At 41.0% G+C, this 23,344-nt stretch overlaps 1 protein-coding gene across 1 annotated transcript; it reads left to right on the forward strand.

The window, feature by feature from the left end:
• The first annotated feature begins 16,654 nt into the window (after positions 1–16,654).
• LOC143882495 (polyphenol oxidase, chloroplastic-like) lies at positions 16,655–18,854 on the forward strand. Its single transcript, XM_077385974.1, has one exon. It carries the CDS (start codon positions 16,770–16,772, stop codon positions 18,549–18,551), a length of 1,782 nt encoding a protein of 593 aa, XP_077242089.1. The 5' UTR covers positions 16,655–16,769; the 3' UTR covers positions 18,552–18,854.
• The last annotated feature ends 4,490 nt before the right edge of the window (positions 18,855–23,344 follow it).

Genomic DNA, 23,344 nt, shown 5'->3' on the forward strand with positions numbered 1-23,344 from the left:
GTATTTCCTAAGGAAAACCAAAGGTGGACTAGCGTGCCCTACTCTAGTTATCAGTCGGCGATGTGGATCGCCAGCTGACCGGACGGAGGCGCTCCTATAACTCTAGGACAGACCCCTAACTCTAAAACAAGCACACAACAAACAAATAATCAAGCAACCTAACAAAAGAAAATCCTAACTCTAAAACTCTCTATCTAGGAGAAACTCCTAACTCTAGAAGAAGATCTTTTGAAAACAAAATTAGAAAGGTTGCTTATTCAAAGAAAAAGATTTTAAAATGTTATTTACAAAAAGTTTGGCTGGACTTGGGATATAAATCCCGAGCTGCGCTACGTACCTCGGAAGAGGATCAAGCCAACGTAGTTCGAAACGAACTCTCTACCTATCAAACACTTACAGCAAATCAACCATTTTTTATGTTTTAAGTTTCTAATGTTTTTTGAGATTTTTAATGATTTCAATGTTTATGGATTTTAAAATTTCTGATGTTTTCACCCTTTTGGTCAAAGACCGGAGGGAATATACAAAACAACACCCTAGGGACGAACCCTAGAGTTAAAAGGAGAAACTAGGCTCTTATAATACCATTATAAGAGCAAATGAGTCCAAGACTCTCTAATAGCAGTAACTGACGAATAAATGAGTCAAAGACTCTCTAATAAAAGCAACTGAAGGATAAAAGAGTTAAAGACTCTCCAAAGAGAGCAAATGAGAGATACAAGAGTCAAAGACTCTTCAAAAGAGAGCAAATGAGGGATACAAGAGTCAAAGACTCTTCAAAGAGAGCAACTGAGGGATACAAGAGTCAAAGACTTTTCAAAGAGAGCAACTGAGGGATACAAGAGTCAAAGACTCTTCAAAAAGAGCAACTAAGGGATACAAGAGTCAAAGACTCTTCAAAAAGAGCTGGAAACACGAGTCAAAGACTCCACTGACAACAACACAAGTCAAAGACTCCACTGATAACAACATCACACAAACAAATGAGTCAAAGACTCTCTTAAAGAAAAGGAAACACGAGTCGAAGACTCCACTAACACCAACTAAAGGATAAATGAGTCAGAGACTCCCTAAAAGAAAAGGAACATGAGTCAAAGACCCCACTATTACCAACTAAAAGATAACTGAGTCAAAGACTCTCTAGAAAAACCAATAAGAGAAAGATTGAGTCAAAACTCTTTAATAACAACACCTGAAAGACAAATGAGTCAAAGACTCTCCTACAACACCACCGAAAAGGCAAATGAGTCAAAGACTCTCCTATAACATCACCTAAAAGGCGAATGAGTCAAAGACTCTCTAATAACACTATCTAAAGGATGAATGAGTCAAAGACTCTCTAATCGAGGGCTGACTCCTATGCGAATGGACTATCGAATAAGGAGAAGCTCACAAGTAATAAAGAAAAAGAGACCCTGTGCATATTTAGCAAAGGTAAAACACCCAGCCGGGCCGGACAGCTACTTAGCCCTAGGGTGCAACAAATGTGCAAACCAATACCCATAAGGGTAGGGGTATGAAGCCAAGCCGAGTAGGGTGTTCTCCCAAAACCAAACGACGCACAAAGAGGAGAACTAGCGAGAGAATGAGACCGGGGCGGGTCTCCCAAACACACACAAAGATGGGCTCTAAGCAACCTTATCATTGCCCTTGCAAGGGGGAAGCAAGGCTAAGACAACTAATTGACCAAATTGGTCTCTAATTAACAGAGGCACAAATTGAGGTGCAACCTCAGAGAGGATTCTACAAATGAGGCAAAGCAGACCTTCTAAAGGCTAATTACTTACAAAGCCAAGACAGATGACTCCCTAATAACAACAAAAAAGATCAAATGAGTCAAAGACTCCCCCGATAACATCACCACACAAACGAATGATTCAAAGGCTCTCTAAATGAGGCAAGGCATGCCTCCTATGGGTACACCATTTATCAAAATCAAAGCAACCTCCTTGAGGTTAAGCTAAAAATGAGGCTTGCCCCCAAAGGAGGATTGCCTAACGAGACAGAGTATGTCTCCTAGTACGGGTTATAGTGTCTAAAGAAATCTAATCAGAAACCCAAAAGACTGTGCTAGTCTATCCAAAGAGAGAGGAAAAAGGATACCAGATAATCTCAAATTTTCAATCAATTATTATAAAAAAAAATCAAATATCAGCAAAATATGATCTACAACTAAAGAGTGCACAACCTGTAGCAATCATAAAATGATAAACACTCATTAATTAGTCCAGACCAGCCGTTGGATAGCCTAATAAAGCAAAAACAATATCAAACACTTCTATGCCCAAACACAAACACCACCCCAATATGGGGATGAAATCAGATGATGCTAAAGTAATCATCTGATATCATAATACACATGATAATATTTCTAATCCCGCCTTGAAATCAGACAGTACTCATGTCGATAATATCGAATAGAGTAGTCATCTGATCTCCTTCTTTCTTAAAACAATTTATTTAAATAAAAGAGAAATAAATATCATAAGCCTCAAGATAGTCTCACCTGAATAATCCATTTATTACCGTCTTCAAAACCTAACTCAAATGCTTAATATAAGAGAAGTGTTAAATCTTCAATATATTCAATAATATTCCCAATTTGTAAAAATTTTAGTGCGTAACAAGGGTATCAACTTATGTAGATTCAAGTGCGAAAACACTGTGAGCCACAAAACACAAAGACGGGCTCCAAGTAACCTTATCATTGCCCAGAGAAGGGTTCTTTTTTTTAAAAAAATAGTTAAAAGAAATCCAAAAGGTTGGGTAGGCTTTACTAAACAAACGAGGGGAGCGCTACTTGGATTGAGCGAGTCCCCTAAAGATGGGCTTGGGCTATCGCCTTCATCACCCCCAAGGCAAAGAAAGGGCTACCATGTTTTAAGGGTACCTAAAAGGTAAGAGATCTCTACCTAGAGAACAGGGACAGTGGGCATCGCCACGACAGGGTAGGTCCTCTAAAGGATGGGCACAAAGGTCAACCTACAAACAATCTTGGTCAGTGATCAAGAACCGCTTCAAAACCATACGATGCATAGCTCCAATGAATGGTATTGCCTTAAACATTTAAAGGTTCCAGGTATTGGTTCGAAACTAAGATTCTACGGAACTCATAATTCGGGCGTAAATGGAACTCAACTTCATAAAACTAGAAAAGGTATTTGTATGCATGGTAGCTGATGTCAACTAAGTCCTGCTAGCTTGAAATTTTAAGAAATCAGCAAGTATTCCCTAAATTAACAAAGTTGGACATCAAATGATATGGAACCCATGGTGACAACAACACAACAATATGTTTGGATATACACTCTCAGGGATTTAAACTCTACATTTTTAATGCGGAGAGCGTAAAATGCCTATTGCCATTACATTCATGAGATTTAAAGCGAAACTAATCATGAAAATATGAATTACCTTGGATGAAGACCAGCCAATGAAGATGCTAGAATTTAACAGTGCCTTCGTCCATTGAATGTTTCCTTTCAAAGGGACTGCTTCAATTCAAAGTATTGCGTACAAGGATGACTTAGAAAAGCAATGTCCTGAGAGGTTCTTTGGTCAATTTTGTTGAGCAACTCTTGCAGTAAAAATGCACATCTCCTCCAGAAGAAAGACTCTTCAAATCAGAATCTAAGGAAAGAGGCAGAAACCGGTCCAAAACCCCTTCATCTTGACTAAACCCTCGCCCTCAGGATTCAAAACCGAATCGAAATTCGCAACGAGTGGATGATCAAGTGGAAGAAGCAGAACCAGCTTAACCTCGATATGATCATCCCTCGCTTTAAAATCAACCGGAGAACCGAGATCTATCAAAACCCTAGGAACAAGAACCTTAATTAGGAAATCAACAGAACCTTCGTGTAAGCCCAAGGGTCTACTCTCCTATCTTGTTTTGATGATTCTAAACATAATTGATTGTGTTTTTGAATACTAATCAATTTGCTTTGAAGTGTTGTGTTTAAGATAGGATTGATCGTTGAAGAAACCAACACTCAACTTGGTCATGCTTAAAGGTGTACCAAACAAGAGCCAAAGGAGCTAAGTGTAGCTCACATCATCACTCAAGCAAGCATCCAAAGATGGAAGATCATTTGAAGACCAAAGCTAAAGAGGGATCGAAGATTGCATAGGTATCATTGTACATCCTTTCTCTTTAGATTTTCAAGTCAAGGCAAAACGTTTTCAAAGTGTTTTCAATTTGTTTTTCAAAGAACACTTAAGAACTTAAAATGGATTAGTGAATGGTTATGTGGTGGACCAACATGTTGGGACCCTCATAAACATTCCAAAATAACCATAGGAGTTGAGTTCCAATAGCTAAAAATCAAACAAGCAATAAAAATCAAAAACTGCGGATTTTTAGGCTTCTCGGAACTCCGAGATTTTTTCTCGGAGCTCCGAGCTCGGAACTCCGAGAGTTCCCTCGGAACTCCGAGAAAAGGTCCAGTAGCGTCTGGACATTTTCTCGGAACTCCGAGAAAATTTCTCGGAACTCCGAGAAATGGTCCAGTAGAAATTTTATTTCTTCTGGCCATTGTCTCGAAACTCCGAGAATATTTCTCGGAACTCCGAGAATTCTCGGAACTCCGAGAATTCTCGGAACTCCGAGAATGATTCTCGGAACTCCGAGAACCCTGCGACAGCTCAGAATATAGCCGTTGGGATTTGAATTAATTCTTGTATTTTGATATTTCCACCCCCAAACGGTCATATTCTTTGGAGATGCTATAAATACAATATGTAGAGAAGTTTTTCTCACTCTCTTGATCATTTGAAAACATCCTTGAGCATCAAAGAAAACTTGCAACCTATTATTGCTTGAGATTTTTGTTTTCCCCAAACTTGCCTTGCAACTTGCAAATCTATTTGAGTTGGGATTTTAGAGCTTTCACTTGCAACCATCATTGAAGAGCAATCAAGGATCTACAAAGAGCATCAAGCTTTCAAGAAGAAGCCAAGCTATTCAATCTTCATTCCTTGTATAGGTGGCTAGGGCATTCCTTATTTTAATTCCCTAGAGAGCAACCGCTTAGAACTCGGCGGAGAAGGAGAGTCTTTGTAAAGGTGTAAGGGCATCCTCATTTAATATCCCTTGGAAGTGTAACCGCCTCGGAGCCGGGCATCGTGGAGGTCTCCAATAGTGGAAATCCTTAAGGACGATCTTAAGAAGAGTGGAGTAGGGCTTTGCCCGAACCACTATACATCGGTGTGTTCTTTCTTGTCTTGCATTTCCATTATTAACTTTTGGTTTGACATTTCCTTTTTTTTTCTAATTATTTACACTAACCAAATATTTAACTAAGTAAAGAAAATTCCAATTAGGGTTCATAGGTAATTTTCAAAAGGCCTAATTTTGAGTTAAATTCAATTCACCCCCGCTCTTGACTATTTCAATTGGTATCAGAGCCTCGTTTCTAATTTTTAGAAAACCCTAACCGGTCTAGAGTAAAGATTCTAAAATGGCAAACTACCCTCAACACCATGAAGGTTATTCAAACACTAGGCCACCCTATTTTGATGGAACAAACTATGGTTTTTGGAAAACCAAAATGAAAATCTTTTTAACCCAAGACTATCAAATGTGGAGAGCAATTAATAATGAATACATCTTACCCACAAGAAATTTAAATGATTGGACCGAAGCCGAACAACAAGCTTCGAATTATAATGCCAAAGCCATGAATTCTCTTATTTGTGCTCTATCTCCCGGAGAATTCAATAGAGTATCAAATTTGAATTCGGCTAAGGAAATTTGGGACACTTTAGAAGTCACCCATGAGGGAACCAATCAAGTAAAAGAATCTAAAATGAACCATCTTTTTAGGCAATACGAACTCTTTCAAATGACACCCGATGAAACAATTGCCGACATGTACACTAGATTCACCAATCTTGTAAATGGATTAAGGGGTCTTGGAAAATAATTTTCCAATAGAGATCTAGTGACTAAAATCCTTAGGTCCCTACCTTTGTCTTGGGAATCCAAAACCTCCGCAATCACCGAAGCCAAGGACATGAACACATTGAACCTAGATGAACTAATAGGGTCCTTGATCACCCATGAAATGATTTTCAAAACAAAAGCACCCGAAATCGAAACTAAAATCGAAAAAGGAAAAGGAATTGCTTTTGCTTGTAATGTAGGTGAAAATGAAGATGCAAAGGAAGATATGGAAGATGAAGTTGCCCTCCTAACAAGAAGGATCAAATTCTTGCAAAGGAACATGGGAGGCATGAGAAATAGAAGGACAAATCCCCCATTCAAGAAGAAAGAAGAACTTGGTGATGTGTCTTCTCAACCCCGATGCTACGGTTGCAAGAAGCTTGGACACATTCGCCCGGATTGTCCACTCAACAATGAACCCACTTCAAACAACCGCTTCAAGAGAAGAGAAGGCAAGAAAGGAATGACCGCCACATGGGATGAGGAAATTGATAGCGAAGGCGAACAAAATGATGGCGAAGATTGCTTGATAGCAAGGAACGTATGCTTCATGGCCTCAACAAACGACAACAATGAGGTAAACACTTTAAATGATGTTATTGTTTTAAAAGAAGTTCTTGATTCCCTACAAAATGCAAATGATGAACTTGAAATTCAATTTGATAAAATTGCATCACTTGAAAATTCTCTTGCTAACATGACAAAAGAATTTGGTTGGTTAAAAAAGGATCATGAATTTTTAGATGATAAGAATGAAAAATACAAAGTAGAAATTCATGAGTTAAATGCTTCTATCAAAATCTTAAATAAAAACCGACAAGAACTCTCAAATGAAAACAACAATCTAAAGCATGAAAATGGTAGATTATCTTTTGAGTATGATGAACTAAAGAAACTTTTTGAAAAATTTGAAAATAGTTCATTAAAATTGGATAGGCTTGTAAATCTTCAAAGAATGTCAAGTGACAAAAGTGGACTTGGACATAAATGGAACACCACAATATCCAACTATAAAACTAAACTTGAAAAGGTTTCTTCTAGCGGTACCAAAATTTGCTTTTATTGTGGTCTAGAAGGTCATTACAAGGTTGCTTGCTTACATGCTAAACAAGATAAGATTAAGTTGAACTCTAATGTGAAAACAAATGAACATAGCAAGATTAGGAAGATTTGGGTACCTAAGGGATCTCACTTGCCTATTCATATGTAGGTATGCCTTAAAAGCCATAACAAGAAGAACACATGGTACCTTGATAGTGGATGCTCTAGACATATGACCGGAGACCTTACTCAATTCGCATCCCTATCGCTCAAGGATGGTGGAGACGTTACCTTTGGAGATGATAAGAAAGGAAAAGTCAAAGGTGAAGGCACCATAGGTAACTCTACCTCTCCCATACATGATGTACTATTTGTTGATGGCTTGTCCCATAATCTTATTAGCATTAGTCAATTATGTGATAATGGTTTTGAAGTTGTCTTCAATCCCGATAAATGCATTGTTAAAAATAAGATAAATGGAGAAGTAAAATTCATAGGGTCTAGAGACAATAACATTTATACAATTGGACTAGATGATCTTAGACTCCAAAATGTGACTTGTCTAAATGCCATTAGTGAGGATTCTTGGCTATGGCATAGGAGGTTGGGTCACGCCGGAATGGATCTCATTTCGACCCTCTCCTCAAAAGAAAGTGTTAGAGGATTGCCTAAGTTCAAATTCATCAAGGATCACATTTGTAGAACTTGTCAATTAGGAAAACAATTGAAAAGCTCATTTGCACCTAAAAATATGATTTCAACTTCCTACCCCTTGGAGCTACTTCATATGGATCTTTTTGGACCAATGAAGACTAGTAGCCTAGGTGGAAAGAGGTACGTATTTGTAGTTGTGGATGACTACTCACGATTCACATGGGTCATATTTCTAGGACATAAAGATGAAACTTATGAAAACTTTCTTACATTGTGCAATCAAATTCAAAATGAAAAAGGTATTGCCATCTCCCACATTAGAAGTGATCATGGAACGGAATTTGAAAATGTACATTTTGACACTTATTGTAATGAACATGGCATAAAACATAATTTTTCCGCACCTAGAACACCTCAACAAAATGGAGTAGTAGAAAGAAAGAATCGAACTCTCCAAGAAATGGCTAGAACTATGTTGCATGAAAATGATCTACCTAGATATTTTTGGGCGGAAGCGGTTAGCACCGCTTGCTATATCATAAACAGGATATATGTAAGGCCAATTTCTAAGAAAACACCTTATGAGCTTTGGAAAAACTTGAAACCAAATATAAGCTATTTTAGAGTGTTTGGATGTAAATGCTTTATTTTAAACATCAAAGATAATCTACACAAATTTGATAGGAAATCGGATGATGGGATATTCTTAGGGTATTCTTCTCACAGCAAGGCATATAGAGTATTTAATAGGAGAACCCTAGTAGTAGAAGAATCCATGCATGTGACATTTGATGAAAGAGAGCCAACACCTCAAGAAATGCCACATGATGAGGATGAACCCATTGAACATCTTTTTTCAAAATTGAGTGCTCCTCCTCATGCATCAACAAGTCATACATTACCTAGTGAGGAAGTAGAAAATGAAAATGATGACTCATTGCCTAGGGATAGGAGAACATTGGTAGATCATCCTGAATCCCAAATTTTAGGTGATGCCACATTGCCAGTAAGAACTAGATCATACTATCGTAGTGTGAGTAACAATTTGGCGTTCCTATCCGAATTAGAACCAAAATCCATCAAGGAAGCTGAAAAGGATGAATATTGGTTGATGGCCATGCAAGAAGAGCTAAGTCAATTCGAAAGGAACAAAGTGTGGAGGCTAGTACCTAGACCTAGTGATCATCCAGTCATTGGCACGAGATGGGTGTATAGAAATAAATTGGATGAAAATGGAATTATCACTAGGAATAAAGCTAGGCTTGTAGCCCAATGGTACAATCAGGAAGAAGGGATAGATTATGATAAGACATTTGCTCCTGTTGCCCGTATGGAGGCTATTAGGATACTTTTGGCATATGCATCTCATAAAGGATTTAAACTATATCAAATGGATGTCAAAAGTGCCTTCCTAAATGGCTATATCCAAGAGGAAGTGTATGTTGAGCAACCTCCAGGTTTTGAAGACTTCAAACATCCAAATCATGTCTTCAGGCTTGATAAAGCTCTATATGGATTAAAGCAAGCTCCTAGAGCTTGGTATGAGAGGCTTTGCACTTTCTTAGTTGAAAAGGGATTCGAGATGGGAAAGGTGGATAAAACCTTGTTTATCAAAAGAGAAAATCATGATATCCTCCTTGTCCAAATCTATGTGGATGATACCATCTGTGGCTCAACTAATCGAAAATTGTGTGATGAATTTGCAACCTTAATGAAAAATGAATTTGAAATGAGCATGATGGGAGAGTTAACCTACTTCTTAGGACTCCAAATTAAACAATACAAAAATGGAATATTTTTAAATCAAGAAAAATATACAAAGGAGTTATTAAAGAAGTATGGCATGGATAGCAGTAAGACATCAAGAATTCCCATGAGTACTACTGCTAAGCTAGAAAAATATGAATTTGGCAAATCTGTGGATCAGAAATTGTATAGGGGTATGATAGGTAGTTTGCTCTATTTGACAGCCAGCAGACCAGACATTATGTTTACTGTCTGTCTCTGTGCTCGATTTCAATCGGATCCTAAAGAATCTCACCTATCTGCAGTTAAGAAGATCTTCAAGTACTTAAGAGGAACCCAAAGTCTAGGACTGTGGTATGAAAGATCATCTTCCTTCACTCTCATCGGATATTCAGATGCAAACTTTGCTGGATGTAGAGTAGATAGGAAAAGCACTAGTGGGACTTGCCAATTCTTGGGTAAATCACTTGTTTCATGGTTTAGCAAGAAGCAAAATTCAGTAGCTCTGTCCACAACAGAAGCAGAATATGTGGCAGCTGGAGCTTGCTGTGCTCAAGTCTTATGGATGAAAAGCACATTGATGGACTATGCAATTAAAATGGACAATATTCTTATCCAATGTGACAACACTAGTGCTATAAGCTTAACAAAGAACCCCATACAACACTCAAGAACAAAACATATTGAGATCAGGCACCACTTCATTAGAGATCACTCACAAAAAGGGGATATTTGCTTAAAATATATCAACACTGAAGAACAATTAGCGGATATCTTTACAAAACCCCTTAGTGATGATAGAATTTGCTATATCCGAAGTGCCTTAAACATATGGAGTGCGGATCAAATCAAAGAAATTGCCAAATAAATACTTTGTGCCTTTCACCAGCTTATCTATATAGTGTTTATATATATATCATCTTTGTTTGGTAGTATCTGCATGAATGAGATGTAAAATACTAATCTTAAAAATCACTCAATTGATATTCTTAGCCTTCTTAGTTTTCTAAGTTGGAGAGGTATCTTCACTTTAATTAAAATACCTAACATTTTGACATATGTCAACATCTCGATCATGAACAGGTATATGTACATTACTTGGTTATATATTTCTATACCATAAGCATTGATGTAGGGGGAGTTATCCACTCCTAATTTTTTTTTACACCCTTTCTGTCGATGACAAAAGGGGGAGAAGTTTGAAATTGATTATCTATTCAATTGACTATATGCACCACTTGCTTATAATTTGTATCATTTATATGTGTGCATATATTGAGGGGGAGTTCCAGTATTCACTTGCCTACTATGTCACTCCACACACACCTCATAATCAATTTTGTTTGTCATCATCAAAAAGGGGGAGATTGTAAGCCCAAGGGTCTACTCTCCTATCTTGTTTTGATGATTCTAAACATAATTGATTGTGTTTTTGAATACTAATCAATTTGCTTTGAAGTGTTGTGTTTAAGATATGATTGATCGTTGAAGAAACCAACACTCAACTTGGTCATGCTTAAAGGTGTACCAAACAAGAGCCAAAGGAGCTAAGTGTAGCTCACATCATCACTCAAGCAAGCATCCAAAGATGGAAGATCATTTGAAGACCAAAGCTAAAGAGGGATCGAAGATTGCATAGGTATCATTGTACATCCTTTCTCTTTAGATTTTCAAGTCAAGGCAAAACGTTTTCAAAGTGTTTTCAATTTGTTTTTCAAAGAACACTTAAGAACTTAAAATGGATTAGTGAATGGTTATGTGGTGGACCAACATGTTGGGACCCTCATAAACATTCCAAAATAACCATAGGAGTTGAGTTCCAATAGCTAAAAATCAAACAAGCAATAAAAATCAAAAACTGCGGATTTTTAGGCTTCTCGGAACTCCGAGATTTTTTCTCGGAGCTCCGAGCTCGGAACTCCGAGAGTTCCCTCGGAACTCCGAGAAAAGGTCCAGTAGCGTCTGGACATTTTCTCGGAACTCCGAGAAAATTTCTCGGAACTCCGAGAAATGGTCCAGTAGAAATTTTATTTCTTCTGGCCATTGTCTCGGAACTCCGAGAATTCTCGGAACTCCGAGAATGATTCTCGGAACTCCGAGAATGATTCTCGGAACTCCGAGAACCCTGCGACAGCTCAGAATATAGCCGTTGGGATTTGAATTAATTCTTGTATTTTGATATTTCCACCCCCAAACGGTCATATTCTTTGGAGATGCTATAAATACAATATGTAGAGAAGTTTTTCTCACTCTCTTGATCATTTGAAAACATCCTTGAGCATCAAAGAAAACTTGCAACCTATTATTGCTTGAGATTTTTATTTTCCCCAAACTTGCCTTGCAACTTGCAAATCTATTTGAGTTGGGATTTTAGAGCTTTCACTTGCAACCATCATTGAAGAGCAATCAAGGATCTACAAAGAGCATCAAGCTTTCAAGAAGAAGCCAAGCTATTCAATCTTCATTCCTTGTATAGGTGGCTAGGGCATTCCTTATTTTAATTCCCTAGAGAGCAACCGCTTAGAACTCGGCGGAGAAGGAGAGTCTTTGTAAAGGTGTAAGGGCATCCTCATTTAATATCCCTTGGAAGTGTAACCGCCTCGGAGCCGGGCATCGTGGAGGTCTCCAATAGTGGAAATCCTTAAGGACGATCTTAAGAAGAGTGGAGTAGGGCTTTGCCCGAACCACTATACATCGGTGTGTTCTTTCTTGTCTTGCATTTCCATTATTAACTTTTGGTTTGACATTTCCTTTTTGTTTCTAATTATTTACACTAACCAAATATTTAACTAAGTGAAGAAAATTCCAATTAGGGTTCATAGGTAATTTTCAAAAGGCCTAATTTTGAGTTAAATTCAATTCACCCCCCCTCTTGACTATTTCACTTCGTTTTGATCGCCTTTTTCTTCGATCCATCTCAAGAGAAGCGAAGACTGCTCGAAATTCAAAGAAGATTTCAGATTCTTGCATTGATTCGATGGATTGATTTCCTGATTGAAGAGAAAAAAGCGAAGGGTTGGAATGGTGGTGAAATGGAGGTGCAGGTCGGAGGGAGGAGGTGGTGTCTCGGTTGGAGATGATTTGCCAGGATAATGGTGGCTCCAATGGCCTTGCCGGATTCCGGCAAGCCCACCGGAGAAGATGGGTTCTCACCCTCTCTCTCTGCCCAGAAGCCAAACGAAAAATCAGATCCTCCTTTTCTTAATCTTTGAAAATATCAGATTCAGATCTGAGATTTTCTCTCAAAATCTCCTTCTTCTCCGGTTTTCTCCTCCCTCTCTCTCTGTCTCGGATTTCTCTCTCTCTGTTGGAAACGAAATGATGGGGGATCGTCAGATCTGGTTTGGGGTTTGGGAATAGAGAAGAAGAGGGTCTGAGATGGGATGGGGTTCTAGTATTGGGGTTCGGTGAAGGGGTTTGGGATTATATCTCCGGCGGAACCGCCGGAGAAGATGATCGGAGTTAGGGTTTAAGGTGGGAAAATGGTAGGGATAGAAGGTCAGATCTGATTTTTTAGTGGGATGAGAATGAAGATGATAGAGATGAGGAGGATACAGTAGCAGGGGTAAGGCCGGATCTATGGCCAGAGTTAATGGGGGTCGGGCGCTCCTCCTCCTTTCCTTCTCTCAAACCCCATCTCTGTAGTCTATTTCCTCTCTTCTTCCTCTTTTTTTTCTAAACGAACCCATGGGACCTTATAAGCTGCTGAGATGATAAATTTGCCCCTCTTTATTTCTAGAGACAACCCCCCTCTTCAATACAACACCCCCCTTTTGCATAATAAAGATCACTAACTTCTTTGCCCTGACTTTTGTACAATAAGCACCCACCTTGGATAACCCATACCCCTTTTCTGCTTACTAAAACATTAATACATTATTATTTTTTTACTCTAAACAGGCATCAGTTAGATAATGCACTCCCCTTCTTGACTAATTCAGCTCCCTTCTAGGTTCACACCACGCTTACTATCTTGGTTTGTTGGCTAGGCGAACACGCTCAGATCTCGACGAAATTTTTCAAGGACTTATGGGAGACCTTAAGCTACCTCGGGGTTCAGTTTGGGACCCCAGCTCACTGATTGGATAGGGCTTCGCACAAACATTACGAACTTGGGTCCAGTCAAAATGGGGTGTCTACACCGTCCATAGCCGAAGCCGGACAGGATATGGCGCAATCGCTAAACGCCAAAAGACCTGCCCGGCCTGGCTGTCCACAGCCTTAGCCGGACAGGATATGGCGCAATCGCTAGACGCCAAAAAGACTCTAAGTGTTTGCAGACTTAGCTCTCATTATAAGTGTTTGCAGACTTAGAGAACGGCAGTGGAGCACTCCGGCGCGTCCAATTTGGTGTGAAGATCAGTTCCGACCACATGGACCCGCCCTAGTGGAAACCACCTCAAAGACCTGCCCGGCCTGGCCGCCCTTAGCCGGAGCCGGACAGGATATGGCGCAATCGCTAGACGCCAAAAAGACTCTAAGTGTTTGCAGACTTCGCTCTCATTCTAAGTGTTTGCAGACTTAGAGAGCGGCAGTGGTGCACTCCGGCGCGTCCAATTTGGTGTGAAGATCAGTTCCGACCACATGGACCCGCCCTAGTGGAAACCACCTCAAAGACCTGCCCGGCCTGGCCGCCCTTAGCCGAAGCCGGACAGGATATGGCGCAATCGCTACGCGACAAAAGACCTGCCCGGCCTAGCCGCCCAGAAGGCTTAGCCGGACAGGATATGACGCGTTCGCTAGAAGACAAAAGATCTGTCCGGCCTGGCCGTTCAACGCCTTAGCCGAAGCCGGACAGGATATGGCGCAATCGCTACGCGACAAAAGACCTGCCCGGCCTAGCCGCCCAGAAGGCTTAGCCGAACAGGATATGACGCGTTCGCTAGAAGACAAAAGATTTGTCCGGCCTGGCCGTTCAACGCCTTAGCCGAAGCCGGACAGGATATGTCGCAATCGCTACGCGACAAAAGACCTACCCGGCCTAGCCGCCCAGAAGGCTTAACCGGACAGGATATGACGCGTTTGCTAGAAGACAAAAGATCTGTCCGGCCTGGCCGTTCAACGCCTTAGCCGAAGCCGGACAGGATATGGCGCAATCGCTATGCGACACAAGACCTGCCCGGCCTGGTACCGTCCAGCACCTTAGCCGGAGCTGGACAGGATACGGCGCACTCACTAGGCGACAGAGGACCTGTCCGGCCTAGCCGCCCCGTCCATGAAATCTGCCCGGCCACGACGCCCAGGAGGTTTGGCCGGCCAGACTTCTGGTTCAAATTCCGGCCGAACTGGATTGCACAGGGGCTCCTGCCCAGCCGTGCTCCTTCAGACCAAGTCTCAAGGCCGGACCAGGCCGCCCAGAGGCCCCTGGCCACCGCGGTTTTTCCTGGTCCCTGCCTGAGGCCGGCCTCAGCTGCCCAGAGGCCTCAAGGCCGGCCAGATGCTGCTTTAACCCTCTTTTTGCTTCCCCTAGCCGCTGTCACGACTCGGAGAACCAGGGGGCAACTGATGGGGTCCGAACTCAGCAACCAATTGGCTGTTGACACGTGGCCCTCACAGGGACCGCTGCAAAGCCAACACCTGTCCCTGCTAGGTGTGACACCTGGACCAATCAGAGACTTCCACCTGCCCCTCCTAGGTATGAGACCTGGTCCATACAGAGGCCACCACCTGTCCTGGACAGGTGGCTCAGAATCACTATAAATAGCCTTCACTTGTGCTAAGGTGAGGGATCTGAAAATCAAAACCCTAAGCTTTTGCTCTGACATTGCTCTGCACTCCTGCTCATACTGACTTGAGTGTCGAAGCGCCCGTCCGGAGCACCACTCCGGGTTGGTCCTCTGACCTTTTATCTTCTTGTCTGTGCCCTTGTGCAGCGCAGGAATCCACCAGCCCTTCAGCTGTGGTGTGTCAGATCAGCCCTTCCGGCCCTACCATAACCTGTTACCAATTTTAGATCAAACATGGAGCTACTTGTCTCGTCCCATTTGTGAAAAAAAGGGGCCGGCCCAATAAAATATTAATTGAAAAATTAGAGCCAAAAACAAATTAAGAGTTGTTTCTAGAAGGGAGATAAGAATAAATTAAATCAAGTAGTGAAAATCCTAATCAGATTCTCGGACCAACCAAAATTTGGTTGGATTGGGCGAAGCTCAGTTACATTAAGCAAATGCCGGTGGTACATACATATTTTATACATTTGCATATTATTATTATTTTCCTTACAAAAAGGAAATAAAGAGCAAAGTCGTCTCCCTTTCAAAAAAAAATAAGTACAAAAAAATGTTAAACGCTGACTTGGTTTTTTTTAAGAAGAAGAAGCAGGGAACCAAATTAATACATAATTGCATTAAGAGTTTTGAATGGAGAAAAAGAACTAATTAAGCTCCGTAAGAGTTGCCAGCTCAGTCGCCGACGAAAGCGGGAAAAAATGACCGACATAGCGCACACGTTTAATGAACATAAAAACAAAATAGTACAAAAAAATGTTAAACGTTGACTTGGTTTTTTTAAGAAGAAGAAGCAGGTAACCAAATTAATACATAATTGCATTAAGACTCTTAAATGGAGAAAAAGAACTAATTAAGCTACGTCCAATTTTACTTCGAAAGAAACGGAGCCTAAAGGAAAATTAGGTTTGGAAAATAAGACGAAAGTGGGATTGGGTCAATTCCACAGAAATTTTTTTACATTTCGTAGGGATATATGAACTCACTTCCTTGTCTTTTGCGTATGTGTCCCATGTGATTTTCTCTTTATCTTCCAAAGCAAATACCGTTTTACCAGTAGCCCTCTTTTTAAAGTAATTATTTTGTTTTCTACTAGAAGCACATAAGGTGTTATTTACGTAATCTTAAAAGAAAAAAACAAAACGAATCTATATGCAGAGAGAGGGAGAGAGAGCACCTTAGATAGACATACAGCTCGTAATTTGCTTGATTTAAATTTGGGCAGTGATAAATCGACCCCCATATAGGGGAGTGCTTAGAGAAACTACTGTTCCAGATTGATTTCAGCCTCTTAAAGAAAAGATTGCGTGCAAGATTGATTTCATCATAATAAAATCACTTTAAGGGCACGTTTGGCAGCCATGAAAAAAATCAGCTCATTGATGGAAAAATTAGGGCAGTGTTCAATCCATGACTTTGAAATGTTGGTTTGAAAGAAAGGAAGTTAAATGTTGAGGTGATTTCTAGGTCAAATGTTGAGGTGGGGACTGGTAGGATGTGAGCTTACCCGGGCGGTCCACAGGCACATGTGTGTAGCAAACAACTCTCTTCCACTTTCTATCATCGCTTTCTGTCACAGAATTGGAGGAAAATGATCGAGTGGGATCGATTATAAATACGGGTATTGGCGAGCATACACAACAGGGCCATTCCATTCCATGGCGTCTCTTCCAAACCCAAGTGCCACCACCACTAGTAGTATCCCCTCATCCTCCTCGTCTGCTCGCTTGTTGTATCACCATAAGAGGCAAGTTTCTGTCCCTGGGAAGAGACTGCAGTCTCTCTGTAGAGTGTCATGCAATGGTAGAGATGGAGAAAGTAGTAATTATTCTGATGACAAGTCTGTTGTTGGGAGGATGGATAGGCGAAATGTGCTGATAAGCTTAGGAGGGCTATACAGTGCTGCTGGCCTCATTTTGGAGCAGCCCAACAAGGCGATGGGAGCTCCGATTGCACCTCCAGACATATCCAAGTGCGGGCCAGCGGAAATATCCACAACCAGTTGCTGCCCCCCTAACTCGGCAAACATTGTGGATTTCAAGCTCCCCAGTTACAAATCACCCATGCGCCTGCGTCGACCTGCTCACATGCTCGATGATGAGTATATTGCCAAGTTTGAAAAGGGCATCGCCCTGATGAAGGCCCTCCCCTTGGATGACCCCAGGAATTTCACGCAACAGGCCTGGATCCACTGTGCCTACTGCGATGGTGCTTATGACCAGGTGGGCTTTCCCAAGTTGGAATTGCAGGTCCACAACTCATGGCTCTTCTTCCCTTTCCATCGCTCCTACCTCTACTTCTTCGAGAAGATTCTTGGGAAGCTCCTTGGCGATGACACCTTTGCGTTGCCCTTCTGGAACTGGGATTCTCCTGCTGGCATGCAAATTCCAGCCATATACGCTGACCCCTCCTCACCCCTCTATGATACTCTTCGTGATACCAGGCACCAGCCTCCCGTGGTGATGGATCTTGACTACAACTTAACTGACCCCACCGACAGTGACAAGCAGCGGATCGCTAGCAATCTGTCCGTATTATACCGTGCAGTTGTCTCTGGTGGCACTACCACGGAGCTCTTCATGGGACAACCCTACCGGGCGGGCGACGCACCCAACCCAGGTCCAGGGAGCCTTGAGAATGTGCCCCATGGTCCGGTGCACATTTGGACAGGGGATAGGACTCAACCTCACATCGAGGACATGGGGAACTTCTACTCAGCGGCCCGAGATCCCATCTTCTACGCTCACCATGCCAACATTGATCGATTTTGGAACATCTGGAAAGGGTTGGGAGGCAAGCGCAGGGACTACACCGACCCGGATTGGTTAGACGCTGCTTTCCTATTCTATGATGAGAACGCTCAGCTCGTGAGGATCAAGGTTCGAGACACCCTCGACCAGAGCAAGCTAAGATACAAGTATCAACATGTGGATCTTCCGTGGCTCACGGCTCGACCCACTTCTCTGAAAAGCAAGGTCGGCGACACCACCACTACAGCGACAGTGGCCGGGGATAAGAAAGCCGTAGCAACAGCAAACTTCCCGCAAAGCCTGGGTTCGAAGGTGACAAGTACGGTAAAGAGGCCAAAGAAGTCGCGAAGCAGCAAGGAGAAGGAAGAGGAGGAGGAGGTGCTGGTGATAGAGATTATAGAGGTTAAGAGGGACGTGCCCGTGAAGTTCGACGTTTTCATTAACGTGGAGGACGAGAGCGGGGTCCGTCCTGACTCCTCTGAATTTGCGGGGAGCTTTGTGAACGTGCCTCACAGGCACCATGACAATAAAATACAAACCACGATGAAGACGTCCTTTAGGTTGGGGATAACAGAGGTGCTGGAAGACCTGGATGCTGAGGATGACGATGAGCTGGTGATTACCTTGGTCCCAAGAATAGGAAATGATGCAGTAACCATTGGAGGCATCAGTATCGAATTCAGCTCTTAGATCCAATTTACTTTAACGGAATAAATAAAAAACCTACTGTCGTCGTTGTGGAAATTGTGAGAAAGGCTTTTTGGTCTTTCTCCTATATTTCTCATAAACTGCATTCTTAGTATTGCCGTGTGTGACGTAATAAGGGTATATTTGCCATTTCACAAACTGACAGGAACATCCTTGTCATTAAATAATGTTCAGTAATGTATCAGGGGTACTTTTCTTGTGAAATGAAAATCTCTTCCCAACGACATGGGCAGTAAATAAATGCAATTGCGCATTCACTGATAATGGTTATTCTGGCAAATCAAGCACCCCAATTATGGAGCTTTTATTTTGCTACTGTCCAGAAAAAAGTATGCTAACAAATTCTAAAAGGGTCTTGTTAATGCATTGGAAATGTAAATCTACACATTATTTTTGATCATAAAATAAGGGCTATTTTTTTCTGTTCATATTGATGTATTACGTGCACATGTCTTTTGGCATCATTTTGGTATCTTTAGAAAGGTATTTTAATTGCCTATCTAACAAGCCCAAGATCACATGATTTGGCCATGATTTTAAGAAATTATAGGCATTTTTAGGATATAGTAAGTGTCTATTACGAGATTACTATTTTAGGATTATTTTAGTCATATTTCTTGCTTTTATTTCAGTTGCTTTGGATAGAAGATGGAGAATAATTGTTAGGCGAGTATTTAGGGTTGCTATTCTTGGGTTTTGGTTCTCTATATAATATAATAGCAAGAGGAAAGAAAGGTTTAGATTTGAATAAGGAAGATTTTTAGATTATCTTTTGTGAAGAGCCTTGGCTCATTCACGTGGGTGAAGGAACTTGGCTCCTTTCACGTGTTATATTGGGGTTTCTCTCCAAAACCGTGGCATGGGTTTTCAATCAGCACTTCGCTAACTCGAAGTGCCTCGCTATGAGAATGATGCTTCGCTAATGCGTTGCGTTGTCAGCTTTGCTACCGACGCTTCATTCTTAAAGTGCTCTGCACCGACGCTTCATCTTAAGTGCTTCGCTACCCCCGCGAGATTATTTTAGCTGCTACTTGCGTTGATCTCCATCTTGCGTTGCCGCTCAACCCTCCCTGCATCATATATCATCTTCATGATGGGCCCACAAAATAAAAGGTCTAGATCACAAGAATGTCAGGCGAGTGGACCCAAGATAGGCTTGACTTCTCATATAATAATTTCTCGTACCACTGCCCAAAATAATAATAGCAAAAAAAGACTGCATAGACATGAAATTTTGGACCTAAGGAAGTGAGACCATCTGTAAATGACCAGAAATCTAAATTCGTTACCTGATTACGAGAATGGAAGGTATGGAGAATTACCACCACATGCACCATTCTTGCCCTATAATCCTGTCGTCAATTTCAAAAGTTAACTCTCTTGAATTTCTTTTAAATGGCTCATTTAAACTCTTTTGATGCGCGAACTATGTGACATGCATCCTAAAATCTAATTTCAATGTAATTCCTAAATGTGTATCTTAATTTTCTTGATTTGTTGAGATTCAGTCAATGTGAAAGTTCTCCTAAAATTCTAATTTGGAGAAAATCCTAAGTGATTTAATCAATTTAATTTAAGGTTTTAGATTCATGACTGTGGTGTTTCGATAGCCCTGGAGGAAGGCCGGAAGCTTTCTGTCCCAGAGGGTGGAACCGGAGTAAGTGATGGTGACTGCGCTGTCTTTGTCGTATATAATCCCAACCCTCTGATTTGGGTTGTCCGCCCTCACCGTGACTAGAAACTCGGTGTAGAGGCTAAAATCAGGTTGGACTTGAAATTCCCAAATGTTGAGGTTGGTGACCTTGTAAGATGGGATTTTGGGGTTGAAGTAGAAATAGAGGGAGGTGAGCACAAGGGCAAAAACGAATATGATGAGGAAGCAGCAGCAGCAGCAGAAGCAGCATATGCACCTGCAACAGCTGCACTCACCTCTTTCTGACGGCCTCGAGTGGTAGCGAGGGATGTTGCGACAATACGGAGGAGGCCGAAGGCTTGGGTCCCCGTTCTCTGATAGCATTACGTACCTTGGAGGAGGCTGCATGTAGGAGGACTCGACGTCCATAGGTGAAATAAACAAGAGGGGGGGTGAATTGGTTTTAACACTAATTTATGCCTTTTAAAATTTAAGTATTAAACCTAATTTGATTTTTCTTCTCTTGATTAGATTTTGATTAGTTTAAATAAGATCAAAACAAAATGAAATATCAAACCAAAATAAGAATGAAAGTGCAAGACAAGAAAGGAACACACCGATGTATAGTGGTTCGGGCAAAACCCTACTCCACTCTTCTTAAGATCATCCTTAAGGATTTCCACTATTGTGAGACCTCCACGATGCCCGGCTCCGAGACGATTACACTTCTAAGGGGTATTAAATGAGGATGCCCTTGACACCTTTACACCGACTCTCTTTCTTCGTCGAGTTCTAAGCGATACTCCCTAGGGTATTAAAATAGGATGCCCTAGCCACCTTTACAGTGAATGGAAGATGAATTGCTTGGCTTATCTTGAAAGCTTGATGTACGATGTAGTCCCCTTGAATGCTCTCCACAATAGTTGTAAGTGAAAGCTCTAAATCCAAACTCAAAAGATTTGCAAGTGCAAGGCAAGTTTGGGGAGAAAAACAAATTCTTAAACTTAAAGGGATTTGCAAGTTGTTTGAATACTTAAGGAGGTTTTTCAAAATATTCAAGAGAGAAAAATAATCCTTTTGAATGAGTTTTTATAGCACTTGAGAAGATATGACCGTTTGGGGGTTTAACAATTAAAAAACAAATTTTAATTCAAAAACCAACGGCTTTTTTTTTAGCTGTCACGACGTTCTCGGAGTTTCGAGAACCATTCTCGGAGCTCCGAGAAATTCTCGGAGCTCCGAGAAATTCTCGGAGCTCCGAGAAATTCTCGGAGTTCCGAAAGAACAGCCAGAAGAAGAAAAATTCTACTGGACCATTTCTCGGAGTTCCGAGAAAATTTTTCGGAGTTCCGAGAAAATGGCTAGAAGTTGGAAAATACTACTTGACCATTTCTCGGAGTTCCGAGGGAACTCTCGGAGCTCCGAGAAAAATCTCGGAGTTCCGAGAAGCCTAAAATCAGCAGACTTTTTATATTTTTGTTACTATTTGATTTTGGGCTTTTGGAACTCAATTCCTAAGAAAATTTGGAATGTTATGAGGGTCCCAACATGTTGGTCCACCACATAACCATTCACTTAACCATTTAAGTTCTTAAGTGGTTTTGGAAATTATTTTGAAAACCTTGCCTTGACTTAGAAATCTAAAGAGAAAAAGATGTACAATAAAATCTAGGTAACTCTCAACTTCTCTTTAGCCTTGGTCTTCAATTGGTCTTTCATCTTGTGTATGCTTGCTTGAGAGATAATGTGAGCTCCACTTAGCTCCTTTGACTCTTGTGTGGTACATCTTCAAGCATGACCATGGGGTGTGTTGGTTCTTTCAATGATCAACCTATCTTAACACAACACTTCAAGGCAAATTGATTAGTATTCAAGAACATAATCAATTATGTTTAGAATCATCAAAACAAGATAGGAGAGTAGACCCTTGGGCTTACAATAGGATACACCTTATGATGGTGATAGTCCATAGGTTGGATGGTTTTATTAGTGGTTGTTGTTGTTGTTGTTGTTATTGAGAGAGAGAGAGAGAGAGAGCTCTGATGCTGCAGGAGACAGAGAATTCCATTCCCCCTTCTCCTTCTCCGTCTCTCTGTTTTTTCTTTCTTTTGTGTTGGAGGGAGGGAGGAGATGGTGTTAGTTTGTTGGACAGATTGGATCCCATCTCCCCAAGAATAAGTGCAGCACTACACATGTGTGGACAGGGAGAAGGCAAGAAAGAGAAAAAGAGGAAGCAGCAACCTCCACTATAAAATGGTCGAAAAGGCTAAAATTAAGGGTTAAAACCAAAAAAGAGCCATTAGGGGGCAAAACTGTGATTTTTTTTTCAAAAAAAAAAAGATTATTGCGGCCAAAACAGGAATGAAACGTAACAATTCTGACCAAAATGGAAAAGTAGGTCTTCACAGCTTGATGAATCGCGGAAGGCTAACCGGATCAACAAGGGTCTCGCTTACGCTCTGACCAGAGTAGCATGGGGCACGTGGAATCCCGTGTGAATTGGCAAGGACCACCTTGCTAGGCTAAATACTCCTGGGGAATCCCAATGAATAGGATCAAACCTTATTCCATGGTATTTCCATGAGATTCCTCTTTCTTATTTTTAAACAAGCCCTCAAGAGGGCTTAGTTGATCCATGATAATTGGAAAAATGGGCGCCATGGAAGTACATACCACTCAGTCAAAGAAAGATGATGAAGAGTTGACCGAAATGAGCACTAAATACTTTTCGAGAGATCTCCTCCAAATCAGTGGTAAGGTTATCGAAATCGTGAGCATCAAATTCTTAATTTTCTACGACGTCTAGGAGATAGAATATTTTCAGGAACAAGCAAATCATAATGATTTTCATCTTCATTCACAAGCATCTTTCCATGTTACAAATCAATTAGAAACATAAAAAACAAGGTAACCTCTTTTTTCCTGGCTGGGTTTCCATTCTATTTTTCGGACTGGAACGAAATGTTTCGACCGAAATGAAACGAAATTTATAACTTTGGAATATAGTATAGAAACTATTGGTTTCCATTCCTTTTTCCGACTAGAACGAAATGTTTCGACCGTTTCGACCGAAATGAAGCAAAATTGATAACTTGTGAATATGGTATAGAAATTATTGGTGTTTCCTATTCTAATTAGAGTT

The sequence above is a fragment of the Tasmannia lanceolata genome, unplaced genomic scaffold (genome assembly GCF_043159265.1).
Source record: "Tasmannia lanceolata isolate RefF3 unplaced genomic scaffold, GAP_Taslan_0.1 ptg000008l, whole genome shotgun sequence".
Lineage (NCBI taxonomy): Eukaryota > Viridiplantae > Streptophyta > Magnoliopsida > Canellales > Winteraceae > Tasmannia > Tasmannia lanceolata.